The 20,010-nt window shown below is 37.6% G+C and overlaps 1 protein-coding gene across 3 annotated transcripts in view; it reads right to left on the reverse strand.

The window, feature by feature from the left end:
- Positions 1–10,608: 10,608 nt before the first annotated feature.
- CEP135 (centrosomal protein 135) overlaps positions 10,609–20,010 on the reverse strand; it is a 36,095-nt gene continuing 26,693 nt past the window's right edge. Inside the window, exons 24-28 of one of the 3 annotated variants that reach the window (XM_053976240.1) lie at positions 19,046–19,255; positions 17,896–18,098; positions 14,478–14,582; positions 13,965–14,111; positions 10,609–10,690 (exon numbers count right to left, since the gene is read on the reverse strand). In XM_053976240.1, coding sequence (XP_053832215.1) covers positions 10,681–10,690; positions 13,965–14,111; positions 14,478–14,582; positions 17,896–18,098; positions 19,046–19,255 — 675 coding nt within the window. In that variant the 3' untranslated portion in view covers positions 10,609–10,680. Of the gene's footprint in view, positions 10,691–11,702; positions 12,249–13,964; positions 14,112–14,477; positions 14,583–15,185; positions 15,669–17,895; positions 18,099–19,045; positions 19,256–20,010 lie in introns of those variants that run through there. The other 2 variants (XM_053976239.1, XM_053976241.1) reach the window with 2 other exon arrangements.

Genomic DNA, 20,010 nt, shown 5'->3' on the forward strand with positions numbered 1-20,010 from the left:
AGCAACCCACCTTCCCACCTGCTAGTTCACTCTGTATCCTACTCTTTCTCAAGTCCCAGTCATCTGTCCCTAAGTCTTACCTCCCGTTCACATTCATCATGTCCCATGCTCATGTGCTAGCCTACTAGCCCGGTTCCTTGTGGAATCTGTGCCCATGCTCTCCAAACCTGGTCTTCCCTATGTCAGCTGGATCTCAGGCTCCTCCCAGGATCCCATGGCACTTGCCTCCCTCACAATTCCTGCCCAAGCACCAGCAGAGGAATCACTATGAAAGGAGAGAAGAGTGGATGTCAGAGCTGATCTGAATCAAGAGATCACAGCAAAAGCTCTGAACTGCTCTGCTCAGAACCCTGTTCACTTTAGAGACATCACATACAGGGAATTCTGCCACATGCAGCACTGATGAGGGAACAAGGTACAATCAGATCAACAGCAGGGTGCATAGATATTGAAGATTAAGGAGACTACAAGAGACCTCAAAGAGTAATCCGTTCCATTACACTGCTCCAGAAAGAATTCAACTATATTTGTCATTCCTGATTAATACTCAAACAAGGTTTAATGATGCTAAAATAATGAAAATCCAAACTCGGTAATCCATTCTATTGCTTCAACCTCATTACTGCTGAGCTCACTACATATCATCTGGTTGGGCACAGGCATGGACAATGTTGCTTCACAACAGCTTTGTGACATTAGAAAGTTATCATGTCTTGTTAACCATGACAGTCTTCATTCTTTGAGCTGAAACAACTCCAGACATTTCAGCATTCATTCATTCATAAGCCATATATTCTAAATATTGTAATTATTTTCATTCCTCTCCTCTGGATACTCTCCAATTCGTACACATTTTTGTTGAAGCCTGTAGCCTACCTGGACATGGTGTTACAGTTGAGGAGGACTTCTCATGTCTTCCATGCTGCTGTTCTGTCTTATGTATCATCATATAATGTTTGTTTCTATTGCAGCAGCAACTTGAGTAATCTACCATAAACCACAGCTCTTCCAAAGAATTACTGCCAAATGCCTTCCTTACAGAGTTCGTAACTACAACATCTTTGTCCTGCTGAAAACCTTAATTTTAATTCTGTCTCCAGCATAGCCATGGTCTCACTTCAGTTGCTACTGCAGATATAGCAAGTACCACTGAGGTCACTGTTAAAAATACTCTGTAGCACTGGGTGTTGAATAAACATGTCATCTCTCATTTTATTTGCTAAAATTTTCACAGGTATGTGAAAATTACAGTGTTGAAAGTGTATGAAAACTACAATAGTTTGTAGATTTAGTATTTTAACTTTATTTGTAGACTAGCATTTTGTAACCTTAGGACAGAAAATTTGGGCAGACTTTCATGAAGATGGTAAAAATGAAGATCAGACAGAAGGACACTGCCTTAGCAGGATCTGGAGCCTAGCTAAAAAATAGAACAGTACCATGTTTCTGAACTGTCTTAGGATTTTTTAGCAAGGCAAAACAACTAGTCTAATTCTCAACTGCTTAATTAATTACAATAAAAATTAACATGAGTCACAAAGATATATGATGAACTACGGAGCACATGGCTAAAATTTGCCAAAGTTATAAGCAACAGAAAAAAGAGGTTCTACAACATGGAAGGTGGTTCGGTTTTGTTGGCAGATGAATCCACTCAACCCAACTATCTCACATATGTGCCAACAGATACCCAAAGCTAATACAGATTCACAGGGCTTCCTATCACCATTTTTCTCATCTGGCCCAAACTGTTCCACAGATCACTGCAATTGTACCTTTTTCTCTTTTTTTTCTGTGTTGAAGTTTCAAATGCAGCTTTCTTAAAAGCCACAGAGAAAGACAGCATGCTACTTTGAAGAAAATCAACTTTCTTTGAAGAGCAACATGAAAGTCAGAATTTTGTATGGTTCATTTCACTTCAATTCTTTTCATCACACTCCCTCCACATTTCAGCTTAACAGTAAATATAATCTTTAACGTGCAGCATCCTCCTACAGAAGCCTTAACACAAATCACTAGACTGAGCTGCTTTATGAAGCTGCCCAAGTCTGACAGCTGACTTTCAAAACATGCTGAGCAATGAAAGAGATGGTCAAGCATGCCAGCAAAATGTACAGCAGTTTGCACTCCCAAACATTAAAGTGTGAGGAAAGTTTTTACTTATTTCGATCATTTTCTTACTGTTTTTCTTAAGGCAACAATAAAGAAGAAAATAAAGCTTTCACATGTGTTAGCATTAAAACAATAAGCCATTTCCAAGCAATGTTTGGAGGTGAATGAACTGAACTAAAGTCATCTGCATATTACAGTATTTTCTTAAATGGCCTTGTTAGAGGCGCATGTAACTTTTACTCCCATAATTTGGTACACAGCCTACATATATAAAGGGGAAGCTGAACTATATTTAAAAATGTATTGATGTACTTTACACATTTCTAGTGGCATCTGAATCAGCTTCACTCAATGCGTGCTAAAACATCACTGTAAACCACTTACCCAGGATAATATGCAGCAAGATCTCTACATTTTTCTTCCCACCAGACTTAATTACCAAATCACTGTGATTTTGCTCGTGTGATGCACCGGTCTTGAACAGCATTAATTAAAAAATATTTGTTACAAGTCAATTTTATTTCTTTGTAAGGCTTCATCAATATAAGTGAAAATGCTGAATGTGAAGCAAGGATAAATGCTGTGTGCTTCTGATAAAATATATTTTAGCTCTTAAAGAGAGAAGTTTTATGATGCAGAGAGTCAAAAGGAGTGAAACTTCCTTCAGGAAATGATGGGAAAAAATAAGTATAAGATCTACAAAAGAACTGATTGTTCCCTAAAGGCAGAACTCATGGAGTCTCCATGGAAACAAACATAATTTTTATCCATCACTAACTAATTTAAATAACAGTTAAAAAAAAAATTGGCCCCTCCAGTAGAAGCAGTAATGTAATTAAAGTTAACCCTATAACTTTAGTTTGCCTTCTATCATACTACTTAACACCAATTTATTCTATTTTACAGTGCACTTCATGTAACTTTATTATATCTTGTTCACATACATTGCCTTGATGTCAACATGCAGGTGTTTAGAGCATCTCAACATTTATATCATACTGATGGCAGCTACTATGCAACTATATTGCCCCGAGTCTGTTGATTCCAAAAAAATTGACTGTACTTTTCCAACATGCCAATAGTAGGCTTATCCATTTTTGCCATGATTCTCTTATTTGGGCCTTTATGGCCAAATAAAGACTGCATTGATTTTATGGGAGGGAAAAAAAAAATCCCTCTCAACAATCAGCGTCAGCAATTTTCAAATATGAATAATTCAGAATATGAAAAAAAGTCTTGTCTCTTGGCTTGTGAGGACTGAAAGTCAAAACATAGTCATTCAAGCTAACACTATCTATAAAAATTCTGTTTGTGTTAGATTTCACTGTAAAACAACAACCAAATATATTCATATTCATAAATTCATCATCACATTTCACTCAACACTTATTATGCCATGTGTTTCTTATTTAAAAAGAGCTTACCTGACACATCTATAATAGGAATATTGAAATAACTCTAAACTACATTAGTCACAGACAAATCCATTTTCAATGACTGAGATACCTGGCAAAACACTATTCAGAGTGACTAAGAGCCTAAGCAGAAGAAACTGCAAAATTTATTTTTATTGCTGTAATCAGAAGTGTGAAAGCAAAACAGCTGCTTTACTAGTATCTGTATTTAAAATGAAATATTATTCCCAAACAATATTTTTAGTAGTTAATAAATTTTGTTAAGGTTTTAAGGAAATGTATGTTAAAAAAAAATATTTTACCAAATGCCTTTCCATTTCACAAATGCTACTACCTGCATAACCTGTCACAACAACAGACCAAAATAAGACCTATAAGGGAGAAACTTTGAAAGGGGAAGGTTGTGGGGAAGAAAGAAAAAAAGTCAATGTCTTAGCACAGGACCCAGCAAGCCATTTATACTTCAGACCAACTATGTTTGCTACCAGCACACTTTTAAAAATTCTGTTATACAGTATATAAATAATAAATAATATTTGCTTGTAAGTGTGAAGCAATTCTCTCTAAAATGCAGGATTGCCCAAGTGGGTATTTGAAAATGGCCCTTAATTTTAGAACAGGGTGCACTAAGACAAATTTTCCTATTGGAGAAAAGTAGACCCAATACCAACCAAAAACAACCTCTTTGCTATGTACCATATTTTCCAATAAATATTTCCACAGAAATTCTTGCAATTATCCAACTGGAGCACAAATAAATATACAAATCACTTTCATATAAAATTTCAATACACTTCACAATGCTCAATTCAAGCTAATTGTTGCAATGAAGTATTCTACCCCAAACACAACATCTAATCTGATAAACTGGTAGCAGTTTAGCAAGGAAGAGTTGAATTTGTCTATTTGATGGATTCCTGACCTGGATTCAAACCGTCCAAAATAAGTAATACACAGAACTGCTAGCTACTGCAGTATCAATGGCTTTGTTAAAGAAACTCATGATAACATTTATGCCTATTGATTAATGTTTTGATATAGTTACAAGACCTAATTGTCTATGCAAGGTGCAATTACATTTATTTCAGTGATGGGAATTTACTGAGCATGCATTACTAAATACCAAATAAAAGTCAGCTCTGGCTCTAATTTACCATCTTTAATGTGTTAAAACATGTTATTGCTATCAGCTAGCTTAAATAATCCAGAGTCTAAGAAAAGAGCTTTTTTCATACAATACTGTTTAAGGTATGTACAGAAAATATGTTTGGGAAGATAACAAATTATATTATCTATGTATCTATCATCAACAGAATATCTATTATTAGGCCTGTGGTTGCAAATTACTCTTCCCTTTCTCCATGGTCCCATCCCCCCAACAGCAGATCATTTTCAGTGCCATTATCATCAGGCATATTAAATTTTCAGGACGCACAGTTGTGGTTTCCAGGTCTCTATTTACTCCTTGAACTGTGTTTTAACCGGGCATTTTTACACTTAAAATAACAGAGCAGAGGTGTAATAACGTTTTACATACTACAGCTACAGAGAACCAGATTTGTAACTGACTAGTGGCAATACCAGCAAAATTAATTAAAAACCCCCAAACCGTCATTCATTAAAAATCACTCCGTGACATGGAAAAGATGCGCGTTTCACACATTTCTGTCGCTGAAACAGACGTTTTCTAATTGAGGAGATGGCGTAACTAAGGAGATGGATTTCCCATGTGAAATGGTATTACCTCTGGCTTACCTGCTCCAGCTGTTGGGAAAGGCTAAGGAAGAGGGACGCGGCCCCGCCGCCCGCCCGGCGCGGAGCGGAGCGGAGCGGAGCGGAGCCGGCTCGTTACGGCAGCGCGGCGGCACTTGTGTGACAAATGGCTCACGGGAGCCTGAACAAAGCGATGCTGCTCTAGGGAAGCATCGCAAGAAACAAAGTCATCTCTTTGACAGCTCCTGCTTTTTTTCAGTCGAGCTGAAACAATACAGGACTCCCTGGGAAAACGCTAACAAAGGGGAAGCAGAATGAATCGGAGAGAACCAGCCCAGCCATTGAATTCCGCGGCAGCAGTGAAGTGACAGCTTCTGAAAAATCACCCGCACGCCTCCTTACACCTTCCACCGAACAAAGGCAGCCCGACAGCGGCAGGGAACTACTTACGGGGGGGTTTTCTGGCCGTCCTCCCGGCGCAGCCTCCTGCCCCTGGGCTGCTCGCCGCTGGCGTTGCCGAGCCAGAGGGCACATGTAGCACAGACCGGGCAGCACAAAGCGGCGGGGACACCCCCGCACGGCGAACGCTCCCGGAGCGGCGAGGCCGGGATGCGGAGCCCCGCGGGAAGCTGCGGAGCTCGGTCTACGGCAAGGCTCCCTCCCTCTACCGGCACCGCAGCGGCCCTTGCGCGGGGAGAAGGGGTGGGGCGCAGGGTCCTACCTGTGCTCCCTCTCCGTGCTGCCAGAAGGAAGCGCCGGTGGCTGCTGCGGGCGCGGTGCCGCCCAGCCCGTCGGATGCCGCCCCCGCGGCGGCCGCCCCATGGCAGCGCGGCCGCCGCCGCTCACGGGCGCCCCGCAGCGCCGCGCCCCGGCCGCGCCCGCATCCCTGCCCGCATCCCTGCCCGCATCCCTGCCCGCGCCCCGCAGCGAGCGGCGCTCGGCCCCTGCTGTTGGCAAGGAAGGGGTGAAGCTGGGTTTATCCGCATTCACCGGGACCCAGAACTGGCCGTGGAGGAGAGGTCCGCAGCTCCAGATGCACCGCGCTCTGATCCGCCGTTTGTTCTCTTCTCGCAGCAAGACTGAAGTCTGAACCCAGCGCCTAGCCCGTGCTGTAGCTAGGCAAATACTTATCCCCTTAATTTACTGAAAAATAGGAAAAACTGCAAGAAACAAAACCAGCTGTCCCCCAACACAGAAGCACAGAAATCAGCCTCCCTTCTTTCTCATAACCTTAAATCCGGAATTTGTATCAGCTCTTCTGGGGCCCCACTCTTCCAATTCAGGTCTCTACTGCAAGATTTTACCAGTGCTGGACATCTGTTTCCTGAGTTTCCCATGGTAAAAGCACATACTGCACTTAGTCCCATCCAGAGTCTTCCACTTTTGGAACCAACATTGATCACACAATTCATGATCCTCCATCACTGACACAGATGTGTTTTGACAGGCAGCTCTCCAGATTCAGATGTCCACTGGAGAAAAAGGCCTTGCAGCTTTAGATTTTGTCTGCTCATTAATTTTTTGTTCCAGTCAGAAGTGGTCCTTCTGATATTCTTAAAAGGAAAAAGTAAGACCCATGCTGGGTTGGACCAAAGAGCTATCGTCCCTTTTTTTTTTTTTGTCTCTGACTATGCCTGATACCAGAGGTTTTAAAGGAAGAATATAAGTTTAGGTGGGCATTAACTGACATTCTCCCACTCCTTAGTGAGCTGTTGCTCAGTGAATTCCTGCGTGCAAGTGGTATTTGAGAGAAACACTAAAACTAAACACTAAACACTAATTGCTAGAAATCACTTTTTCACCTGCAGTCTTCTAGAGATGATTGGTCATACAATCCCTGGGAGGCACCGTCTGTTCCCTGTTCTGTCCCATCACAACTAAAGCCACAGTCTACAGGGCACCGATAATTCAGAAGTTTAATCTCATGCACGAGGTCTATTTAGATGGCTGTTAGGTATATTGACTGCTACTTTTAACATTAGGTATTACATATATACATATGGATTTATATCCAAAATATACAGATACAAAGCACCTTGATTACCAGAGCTGAATTTTGTAGCAATCCTCCAAAAGATTCAGGGGTTTTGCTGTGTTTGGCTTTACTGCTTTCTGCAGCACTTACATGTTTTTAAGAGGTAGAATTGGGTGGTAGACAGAGAAAACTTCAAAAGTAGCCACTAGGAAAGAGGTGAATGCAGCTTTTGCCAGTTCCTTCAGATTGATCCAATTGCTCAATTACATCAGACCTTCGTTGGCAAAGGTCAAACTATTTTCTGGGGCAGGAAATAAGTAAAAGTGTTGTGTTTTTTTATTTTTTCTTAAGAACCAACAATTTCTGGAAAGTGATGCAATCACAGATCTCAGCAGCAAAATTATGAATGGGCTTCAGGCATGCATAGCTTTATTAGCAAGTCTTGTGCTATAAGTTTAGTATATCTTATTATAGAAATATTAAAAATCTAGAATTTCTGTGGAGAAACCCAAACCTTTCCAGGATGTGCCATGATCACTGGAAAAGACCCAGGTCCACTAGGTGGCACAAGGAGGCCATGTAAAAGCCAGCAGCAAGCCGGGAGTGCCTTTCTTTCTATTCAAGATGTATTATGTATTTATGCAAAGCAAATGGGTACAGATAAAAATTCCAGACACAGCTTTAGTTCAGCAATCCACACATGTCTTTTCATAAAGACAAGTTCAGATGTCAACGGGCTCTTTTGGACTAGAAGCTCAGTGAAAATCTCCCTGAAGAGCAGTATCTGCTCCTGCAGACCGACTGACTCACAGCTGAGTAACCATGCTGAAACTAATTTCTGTGTTTGTATTCATGAAAATACAGCAATCTCTGCTCAGGAGGATTTAAACTGAGAAGCAGCTACCAATAATTTCATTTCCCCCTCTTTTATCCATTTGTCATCACGCTGTTCTACTTAGTTTAATTCCTGTGCCATCACCTTGAAATGGTAAAGGACACACTGACAACACTGCTGGGGCAGCTCTGCTTGGATTATGTTGAGCTTGCAGCACACACAGGTGGGAGAGGCAACCACCATGATAAAATCCAAAACTCACCCAAGCTCTAACATAGATATAACTAATGCCGAGACAAAACAATAGCAATTATTTTTATACTTGCAATTTTTAAAATGTCAAATATCATAATATAGATAATAAGGGTCAATTTCACCACAGGTGGGTAAGCACTTACCTGATCACACTGTGGAGATTTGTAGGAAAGTTTCCCACAGCCTTCAAAGGCTTGTTGCCCCTTTGAAGACTGCTTAGTCCAACCAACCCTTGCTCAAAACAGGGTCACCTACAGCTGTCCAGGACTGTTTCCAAGTGGGTTTTGAATACCTCTGTGGAGGAGACTCTACAACTTCTCTGGGCAGCCTGTTGCACTGTTTGATCACCCTCATGTGAAAAAAAATTTGTATGTTTCAGTTGAATTCCCTGTATTTCAGTTTGTGCTCTTTGTCTTGTAGCTCCCCTAGATACAACCAAGAGGAGATGTTTTACTCCCACTCATCCACTGTTACACATGGGCCCCACTCGATTTTTTTCTTCTCAAGGCTCAACACCCCCAGCTTGCTCAGACTGTCCTCATGTGAAGATGCTCCAATCCCTTAATCATCTTTGGGCTCTTTTCTGCACTTCTCAAGAACATCCATGTTCATGTTGTCTTGGGAGCCTAATGGAAGACTGTATGCTGGGAGTTGGTTACCTTGGGCAAGCCATGTCTGCAGCCCAAATGTGGGCAGGGGCTGCCACTGTGCAGGGGATGTGCTGGAGCCCCCCGTGCCAGCTCAGCTGCTGTGCTGGGGCAGAGATAACCCTGAGCCTGACAGGAGATGGATGGGTTGGTTCTTTGCCTCTGTGGCCAAAGCCCTGTGGTAGCTCAGCAGCCCCTGACACCATTCAGCTATTGCTGATCAATGCTTGCACAGCATCAAGGCTTTCCCCCACACCATTTATAGTGCAGCAGAAAGGTAAGGCTTTAGGACCAGGAATTAATATTGCTGCAGCTACTATGATCTTTGTGTGGCCTATGAAGGGTCAGAGGATGAAATGAAACTGGAATATCTTTTTATATGAAGTTGCAAGACTAGGGTACCAAAACCACACACCCCTGGTTTCTTACACTGCTAGCAAAGACAAAGAAGTATAAAGTTCTCTCCCAAGGAATGATCTAACCCCCCCCCCCTCGAAAATCTGCAGGTTTCATTAAAGAATAACAGCATTTGTCTAGGTCAGGCTGCCATATATACATCAATTTCTATATAAAATATTTTAAATTGCAATACTGAATCTCTCAACTTTTTTTTTTTTAATTAGCATCACAAAGGAATGTCAGGATTTCTCAGATTTAGGGTAACAAAAAAAGAATAAATTGAACTTTCCAACTGAACCCTAGAATTACTTATCTTTAGATTAATTATCTAAATTTTAGGGACATAATGTAAGACACAAAAACCCCAAAACCAGCTAATTCTAAAAATTTCTCCAAAACACATTATGATGTTTAATTGAGAAATTCAAGTTTTAATAAATTGAAAACACCTTCCCTTTTGTTGTCTCTAGATTTCCCTGCTTCTGATGCTACTCTTACTGTTTGTAGAAAACCAGCAGGTTTTTCTAACATTTTTCTAACAATTACTGTTCTCCTTTATTATTTCTCTAAAGCTATTTTTCCCCCTCCCCAACTGCAGACAGTAAGACAGACAACTTGAGTATATGGAGTTTTAGCATGATTTCATGTCTGCCGCTCTCTCCCTGCAACTGACCCCAGCTGAGGACTATACACAGCAGCCAAGGGTGCTTTTGATCTTCCAGAAGGCAAGAACAGCATGGAAGCCTCTGGGAGCAGAGTCCAGGTGAGCCACATTAACATCTTGCCCACATAAGGCTCGTTTCGTACATGGAACACGCAGCAGTCCACGGATTTGAATCTTCCACAAATTCCTGTTGGTTTTCTACTTCACTAATTGAAATACTTGATTTAAAAGCTAAGTTGTTTCAAAATTACTTTTGTTTTAGTCTAGTTGCTTATAAAAATGTATATAAAATAATAGTAACAAGAAGGCAAATTGACAGCTATACTACAGTCTGAATATTAGTACTGTTTTAATACTAGAAATCTGTAAAGGCTTTGGTCACCACAATGATACCAATTTTATTATAACACCTGTGTTCAATGAGGTCTTAATTCTTTGTAATTGATATATCCATGTAGGAATTACTATAAATTGAAGTATTATGGTTTTAATTGTAATGCCAAAATATGCATTTTTCAGTAAGATGAAATACACTGTTTTCAATAAAGTGGAACACTAGCTTTCAAAAAACTTTTTCTAATTTAAAAATGTTTATTTACAAAATAGGATATTTAAAAGTCACCACTGAAGACATCAAGACCAGGACATGAGTTTTCTTCTTCTTACTATATCAACCTGAATAATTAACACCAATTAGCATCAGTGGAAACTACTGACTTAATTACAAACAGTATAATAGGTAAGTAATAGTTAGAGACAAAATCCTCCTCATCCCTGTAAATGGCAAATGAAAGACCTAGAAAGTAAAATGTATAAGATGCACTCACCATGAATACACAGTTGAGCCTACATGGCTGAGAAACCTCAAGTGATACAAGTATTTTCAGGTACTTCTGAACTGGTGTTCTAAGCTGGCTTTAATCAGTAAAATTTAATATATAATACATGATACAATATTTTCAGTTAACACAATATTCTTCATAATTTTAAAGTGGAACAATCTTGTTGCAAACTAGATAAAATCTAAGCAAAAAAAAATATTTTTTTCCCATGTTATTTAATGTGATGTTTACACCTTAGAGATGCCTGTAATGTTAGCTGGTAATCACAGGTTTTTACTGGATGTTAGGCAAGCAGAACAGGACCTTTTGGCCAGTGCAAGGATGTGCAGCAATGCATCCTCCCATTTCTAGTGCTCTGTATAATTCTTATGAATGCACATCATGTCACCCTGCTGGCATGTAATTATTCAGAAAACTGTATGTTCCTAATTGCATCTTACTTCAAAGCCTAAGTTTGAAATGCTCCTCTGCTAAACACACCAGATATTTTCAAGATTGGCTCTCACTTCGTTTGCCTAATATGTATGTCACAACATAAAGTCCTGTGTCACCTCTCCAACAGCTTGAGCTTAACTGTGTGAATGACTCCAGGTGTTGCTCTGAACATTTAAAACCAAAATTTGAAAAACATCTCCAGCTATGATTCGAAAGTTTGTATATAAAATATTTCAAGAATTAAATATTTAAAGTATTTCAATATATCTTTAAAAATTTTTGTCTTCACTTTTCATTAAATATGGAGATACTTAAAATGCAATTTCACACAAAGATTAAACAAAGGGAGATTGATAGAAACGGTAATAAATAATAAGTGATATATATATTTTATTAAGAAAAAGGTACAGTAAACCAAATGCATTCACAAAATAGACAATCAATACTTTTAAATACCATAAAGAATAACCTGAAAACACTTGTTAGAAGCACAAACATAGGAAATCATCATGAGTAGAAAACATACACTGTTTTCTCAGCATTTTTAACACAGTTGGGGATTTTATTCTCTGTTAGCTCACATTAAGATGAATAAACTTCTCCAACCATATGAGATAAGCAAACAAAATAGAAAATGAAAACAAGAGATTGTCAAATCAATACTCATTTCCTTCTTTTAATTATTATGTTTCCAAAATAGTAACAAAACTTAGCCAGGCTTGATATAAAACCTGTCAAACAGCCAGCAAAAAATCAGTCACTCCTACCAGTTGGTAAAGCAGAATTTTGCGAAGTTGATTACTACACCTGTTCTTAGAGGTTTCAAAGGTAATCAGTGATTTGAAGAAAACAAAGGTAAAATACAAGTATTCATAATTTATAACAAAAAAAAAATCATTGTAAAAAGGTAATGCTTCAGTTATTCAAGTACTGGTTATTCCTTGAAGGTCACATTTCTGTGGAAAAAGAAAAGATGTCAAAATAAAGATAACTATTAAATTTTACTAATTAATACTAGAATAAAAAGTAGTAATTAGCTTTAGCCTCCTCAGATGCTCTTCTGTTATTCCCCAATATCAACTATTAGCATATTACTTAAAACTCTACACCATTGACCCATTGCTAAAATGATTTACAGAAGTAAAAGTGAGATGCGGAAGAAGAGAAAATTTCTTGAGAAGATGAAATCAGGTCAGAGAGAGACTGCTGTAGCACTACAGAACAGTAATTACAGAGTACACTCTACTCTGGTAAGCTCCCAAGAAAGAATAAACAAGAAGGAAGAAAGATGGTAACAGCACTGCTGAGATCACTCTGCTGTAATTGAAATATTTAAAAGGCAAGATATGCGTAACAACCACATGTGAATTCAGTTGTTAAAAACCACGTTCTTTAAAAATACACACTTCATGAAAATGGGGCATTTTCTGGTAAGATATGGTGCAGAGTTGACATTGTTAAATTAGGGATACAAATATTAGATAAAAATAGTGCACTACACGGTATCCTCCAAGCATAGCAACTGGACTTATTGCTCTCAGGACTCACTGTAAGGCAAGGAAAACTAAAGACAATACTCTACTGATGATACTCATTCTCAGAAATAGATAATCTGTCATCATCTCAGTCAAAATGTTGTTTTACAACATAACAGGGTGTGCCTAGGGGTTCACCAGTAAAGCAAAAGGCATATCTGCTGTTTCATCCCCACTGTCAGTATCTCATTTGCTACAGTTTCCACTTTTTGCTTTGCCCAAAAATTCGCAGAAAAGGAAAATTGCTGGCAATGTGGGTTCATGCCAGGCTGACCTCAGTTCTCAAGAAACCTGTGTTTTTGTTAACAAAAGTAAGCTTAGAACAAGCCATACGTATTTATCAGCAAAAATAAACTTCAAAATCTGTTAGATTCATCAGCTGTCACAGCACACATATTTCCTACAACAATCACTCTTTATCTCTCCCTGTCCTTCCCCTCTTCACTACAATTCAATACAGGACAAGTGGGATATACAGTCAATAATCAGGCCTGTAACAGTTAACTGGCATCATCAAAACCAACAATGATCTCTAAAAGAACAAACATGACAGTGAAAATGAACAGGTAAGAGGCCGATTTTGGTTTCTTTTTGATGGACTATAGTGATCACGATCTTAGACATTCATAGATTCAAGCACTAACAATGAAAAAATATATTATTTTTATGCACTTGTTTTGGAGATAATTTATCTAGTGTAGGGTTCATATGCATTTGAGTTGGACTCTTCTGTGGAGTGCCTTTCCTTCATTGCTGTACTCGGGAGAATTTCATGGCATTCCTCTTAATATGAACCATTCATTGTTTGGAAATAACTATTAACAATAATAAACTGGTAAAGTATATTTGGGTATAATAAACCATAGTAATATGCAGGCAACATATATTTTGAAAGTTGTCAGGTGGTGCAATACCATTAAGAAAAAGAGGAATGAGAATCCATTATATTATATGGTCTTTGGAGAGCACTTTGCATTTATTGGTTGCAATCAATATTTTATAGTAGGAGACAGCAAAAGCAGAACTTAGAAACATCTGAAGTGTGTTACAATTTCATACAATCACAGAGGTATTATTTAGAAACAGTTTAAACCTAACTCTTCAATAGAAAAGACTTGCTAAACTCAAGTCACTTACTTTTCAGCTGCTGCTTGATCAGTTGTTCTTGCAGCGCTGCGCTCTGGAGAATGCGAGGGAGACCTCAGCGTGGAGCTGAGTGGAGGCGAAGCCCGGAGCGAGGACATGGAGAGGCCGTGCCGACGCATCTCCTGAATCGCTCGCTCCCTGCCAACACACAGCAACCTCAGCTACACAACGCTTTGGTACGGTACCATGGTGAAGGAACAAGAGAGAACCCTGCAAAAAGTCTCACTTTCTTGTAAAGCCCCTCAATTCTATTTCTGTTTTCATGAGAAGGGATTTTTTCTATTTTTAGAGGCAGTGGTAAATTCACAAAACTTACGAAGAAATTCAGAAACTGTGTAAGATTTTTTCTTTAAGCAGTTTTCAAGACGAAAATATTAAATTTTGTATGACAAGAGGAAGAGTTTTCTATACAAGTTTCTCACTATTCAAAAAAGCAACAGTTTTAAAAGTGAGAAAGAAGAAATAAGGAAGGAGAGTCAATTCACTGAAAAACCAGCATCTTACCGTTCAAATCGCTCAGTGGTCAATTTCCTTTTTAAAATATCAGTGTCAGTCTGCATCTCTGCAAGTTTACTTCGAAGCATGGAAACCTCTCTATTATTGCTGCTTCTAAAAAAAATCACGAGAAGCAACAAAGTTTTCTTTGAACAATGTCAGATAGGAGCTTAGAGAAGTTAGAGAAAGATAAAACAAAACCAGATACTGAACATGTTGTTTCACAGACTAAATCAAAGACAAATTAGAAACAGCAATAACCAAATGAATGCAACAGAATGTTTCTTGAAGAACCTAAGGTTAGAATGAAGCAAGAAGCTGGCATGCCTCTCACTACATCGCGCTCTTTTTCAGACAAAAGTAAACACAAACATGTTTGATAAAAACAGACAAAACAATTAAAGAATTACTTTATTGCTTTACTGTTCTCTGTTGCAATTTGAGATTGTCTTTGTGTGAAAAAAGAAGAAAAAGGCAGTAAATACCCACAAAAAATTACAAACTTAACAGACAATGGCTTCAGTAAAAATTTTATCAAGTAGGCTGGAACTATCTGGCTAGCCATGAACACAGCTGAACCAAATAGAAGTAAAATTTGTATTAAAGCAAATACCAGATGAGCAAAACCCAGAGTCTGGAAGCTTGTAAACTACATCCTTGGTATCTGGACCCAACTGTGTCAAGTTCAAGAATCAAAATTAAAAGGAGCCTTGAAAATCTTCAGAAACATGTTTAATATACTTTTCAGTAAATCATCAGCTTGGCTTATTCAATGCATTATAAAGGAAGAAAAAGAAATTGTTGCAAGTAAAATAAGTTGTCTAATCAAGAATCTAGACAGCTATGTCATTCCATACAGTCTTCAAAGCCACTATGAGGTGGAGTGCTCAAAAGTCTCTTCTGGAGAAGCAAAGTTTTACTAGTTTATTGCTAAAGCTCTGGACTGGAGTTCTGAAAAATGAGTTCCACTCCTAGCTCAGTCACAGACTTCCTGTCTGGCACTCGTTGGTCTTTGACTCCAGGAAGATGAAAACTACTCAAAGAGATTTGTTCCAAATAAAACCGCAGAGTATTTTTTCCCATGTTCCCTATTAATCAGTAAAATTCCTAGAATGGTATCTTGATCCAGTATGTTGAGAACAGATGCAGAAGATCATCATCTTGATGATATTTTATATGTCCTTCAAAGACAGGCATATGCTTTCAGGATGAAGGTAAGAATTCAGGGCCCAATATCATTATTGTAAAATAAAGAAAGAAAGCAAACAGTTTGTGAGTTCTGAGGTTATTCCGTGTCAATGACATTTAAACAAAATTAAGAGCATTAAGTAAATCACTCCAAAATTTAGAAATATTTTGAAACCCTTTATGCAAAGTAATCATTATATAAATTTACATGATGATACACAATTTTCAGAGGACATCTACTCTTTCACAGTAGATGCATATAGCTCTCAAGAAGTAGTTTAGCTATTCCATATTCTCTGTGTATTTAATTCTTTAAACACTCTAGAGCATCCAGACCTCATTTACTGTACTATCACCAATGCAGTACTCAAAGTAACAACTACTTATTATTTACACAACTCATAATTGCAGCACTGGAGAACTTCACAAGTTAAACTTAATTTTGAGAATCCTTCTAAAGTCAGAGTTGTAGCAGTGCCAATTTCTAAATAAAGCAGAGGGACAGGTAATATGAAGCTAAAACTTTAAATAATGTTGAAAAATATTGGCACATGATTTTTGTCAGTTAGAGCTGAAATTCTGCCAAGTCAAATGAATTTCTGTACTTTGCAAGACACAAATAATTGTGATATACTTCAGTCACAGCTGTGAGCATCTAAAGTTCCTGCTCTTTAGACTGCAACTACCACAAACCAAATAGTAGAAAATAAGATATATACAACTAGTTCTCACACCTGAGCACTTGTTTAGTAATATGCAGAACCTTTGAGATAAACAGTGTAAAGCAATTAAACAGAATGGCCACTCTTCCTCCAAGAGAACATTTTCCTTCTTCCTGCAAATATCTCACCCTATTAACACTGCAAGTATTGACATTTACAAAAAACAAAAGAACCCTACAATATGTGCAAAAGAAAAACAGTGAAAAAATTACTATGTACATAGTTAAACAGTTTTATAATGTTTGTACACAAAGTAACTGGATTCAATTTAATTTAAAAAAAATTCAATTTGATTGAAAAACTCCTTCTTTCCTTTTGGTTTCTTTTCATTTGTTTGTTTGTTTTTTGGGATTTCATTGATTTGTTTTTTTTTCTAAATTTCACATTGAACTTTGTAATCAGGGCATTCTATTAGGTTATGTTTGTTGTATGCAATTAACATTTTTTTCCCCAAGTAAACAAAAATCAATAACACTAAAACATGAAGCAATTAGCTGCACAGGGTCAATAATAATGTCATCACCTCCAGATTCACTGAGAACATTGCTACTTGAGGTGGACCATCATAAGCTACAAGTTGTAGCCTCTACATAAATCAGCCAAAAGCATATTTCTTGCACATCTGTGTCACCAAGTTGCAGACAGTTTAAGCTGGCCATATTCTGTATCTCATAAGGAGTATTACCTGTTCCATTAACTTCCACACATTTCCTTTCTCTCCCTACGTTAGTGTTTACTAAACGGGTGGACTTCTACATCTGAAATTCTGCTTTGACTTTACTCTTCACCACCATCTGCACTCAGCTGCTACTCCTTGCTATTTAATGCAGAGCTATCACTAGTTCTTGCTGATGTATCCTTAGGAGAATTTCATACACACAAAGCAACTCCCCTCTTAACTTCGTTGTTACAAATAGATCACTCTTTTTGATATACAAGTGTTGCTAAAAGCTTTTGCTTCTTTAGGCAGATCCACAGAAGTTGCTGGCCACATTTAGTGGAGGTGTCAGGTTTACTTCTGTTTGTATTTCAAAGGAATAATAAGTGACACAGGACTTTTTCCTCAACAGTTATTATCAACAGCAGCAAAAGTACTTTTGCTTTTTTTAAAGCACTATGACTTCACTATTTATTACATAAGTGATGCTTTAATCAAAGCAAGGACAACAGGCATTTCAGTAGATAAGCAATTCACATTTACCATGACTTTAATATACTTGGGGGTTTTTTTGTGAGTAAACACATGCTGAAATTTTGTGAAGAGGATGTTTCCTTTGGAATTCCTGTTTAAATTTACTGCTAGCACTAAACTGATGTCAACCAAAGCAACATTAATTGAAAGCAATATGAAAGACCTGTAAAGAAACTTTATGTAAATGATGCCATGAAAGGCCAAAAGACATTCCTGCAAAAATCTGCTCAGCCATACTAAACATCAGATTTTGTGAGTAAGTATTGTCATATTGAAATAGGTCTTTTGCAAACCAAATAACACACACACATTTGTTAAAACTTACAGTTTGCTCTCAGCCAGTGTTAGCTTGTCTTTCAGTAACTGAATTTCGGTATCTTTGTCTTGGGACATTAATTGATTCTGAAATTCTTTGTCTCTACTAGTAGCCAATAACGTTTCGAGATTCTGAACTGTAAGTCTCTCACTGGATAGCTGCTTTTTCAGCAACTCTCCTTCTGATTTTGTATCTTCTAATTCTCCTAGAACCTAAGGCACAAATGTTATATGTTATTAATACACTAATTTACAAACACAGAGCATTTTATTTTGTGAAGAGTTGTTACAAAAACTGAAATGATCAGAAGTTTCATAAAAAAGAATAAACTGAGCTCACAAAATACTGTAAAGCCTACAACTATTTTAAACTATACTTAATTTAAAACTATTCAAGCTGTACATCTATCAATGTTTTACTAGGAGCTGCATTATTGAGTGCTGGAAATGTTTAGGTAAGTACCTGGAACACAAATTGGCTTTTAACAGTAGAACTTTGCACAAGTATAAAAATAGTATTTACTACACTTCATTCTATTTGACTAGGTCAGCCCACAATTAGCCTCTTGGCTTTTGCTGAAAATGTAGGAATAGTTGTTTTCCTCTTCAGTTCTGTGAATATAAACAAATTTTACTTTTCTCAAGGTCTTGAATATTACAGTCCCAGAAAGGCTGACCAGTCACTAAATGAAGACAAAATCAGCTGTAAAGAAAAAGGTTCAGAAAATATGAATATTTAGAACTTTTTAAACTTTCAAAATATTCAGTGAATTCCAGCTATATCTAAATTTCTTAATCAAAAAGAAGCCGTTAGGGTAAGGTCTTTACTATTTAAATAAGAAGTGCACTATTGTTTTTTTATAAAGTATGAGTAAATTAAAAAAACAAAAAGAAATACGTATATACTCTGTCTGTGGTACAGCTAAAACTACACCTGCAACATTTTGCAGTGATAATGAATCAAATAAACTCCCTCTTTTTGTACAAAATCCACAACTACAGACCTGTATATTGTAAAATTTATAATTTATATAAAAACACAAAACTAATGATGTGAATTAACTTACCTTGCTCTAAGAAGTAATAATTTTCTCCAAAACCTATTAAAAGCAAAGGAAGTTACTTTGTTACAGCAAATTAAATTTGCCTTTGCTGCTTACCCTTTCATAATCCATGCTTTTGGACGTCAGCTGTCGAGCCAAAAGTTCTTTGCTAGCCTCAAGTTTCACACAGAGTTCTCTCACAGAAGTGAGGTCTGCCAACACAGAAGCCTTATCCTGATTTTCACGTTTAAGATCCTCTTCCAATCTGGACATATTTTTGGTTATGGAGGAGATCTGAGATTCATATACTTGATGTGCAACAATATGCTAAACAAAACCAAATATGGATACATTTTCAGTGTTAAATTTAAGAGTTTCCTGTTGAATAACCTGGGTTTTTTAACACTTTCTTTTCCCTTCAAAGTTAATTTTCCCTATAAAATTAACTTAATATTTCTTCCCTCTCCCTAAAATATAGCTAAGGGAAATTAATAAAACAGCTCTGCAATTTTTAATCACCAACTTGAGTGATTAGACAAGTACTATAGAAGGGTGGAGCAAGAATTAAAAAAGCTTAAACCCCAAATATACAACCTATTTTTTAACTCAGCTTACAATATAGTCTCCAACTCTTTGTGGCTAATTAGAAGTATGGGACAAAATGTAGTTAGTCCACTACAATTATGCTCTAGAACTTCTCTTATTGCTTCTAAAATATAAACCTTATGTTCTACAACATTGGTCTAGGATTCAGTATTATGTAATCCTGATTCTGAATTTGGATGTCTACCAGATTTTTACCTTGAGTTCAGCCACCAATGCGTCAAATACTTCATTCAAAGCTTCAAAGAACATAAGAACTAAGCTTGCAAAATATTCATAAAGCTATATGCAATGTTCTGAAGCAACTAAAAGTTACTTACAATGTCATAGTAACAGTGATAACCCAACAGAAGAGATCTAGAACTATGAAAATATATGCCACAATTCTAATTTTGGGCAAGCAGGGGTGAAGCAAAGCACATCTAAACAAAATCAGTTACCGTTTCAAAAACTCCAGTTTTTGTATTTGGAACGTTCAC

Source organism: Vidua macroura, chromosome 4 (genome assembly GCF_024509145.1).
Source record: "Vidua macroura isolate BioBank_ID:100142 chromosome 4, ASM2450914v1, whole genome shotgun sequence".
NCBI classification, from domain to species: Eukaryota; Metazoa; Chordata; class Aves; order Passeriformes; family Viduidae; genus Vidua; species Vidua macroura.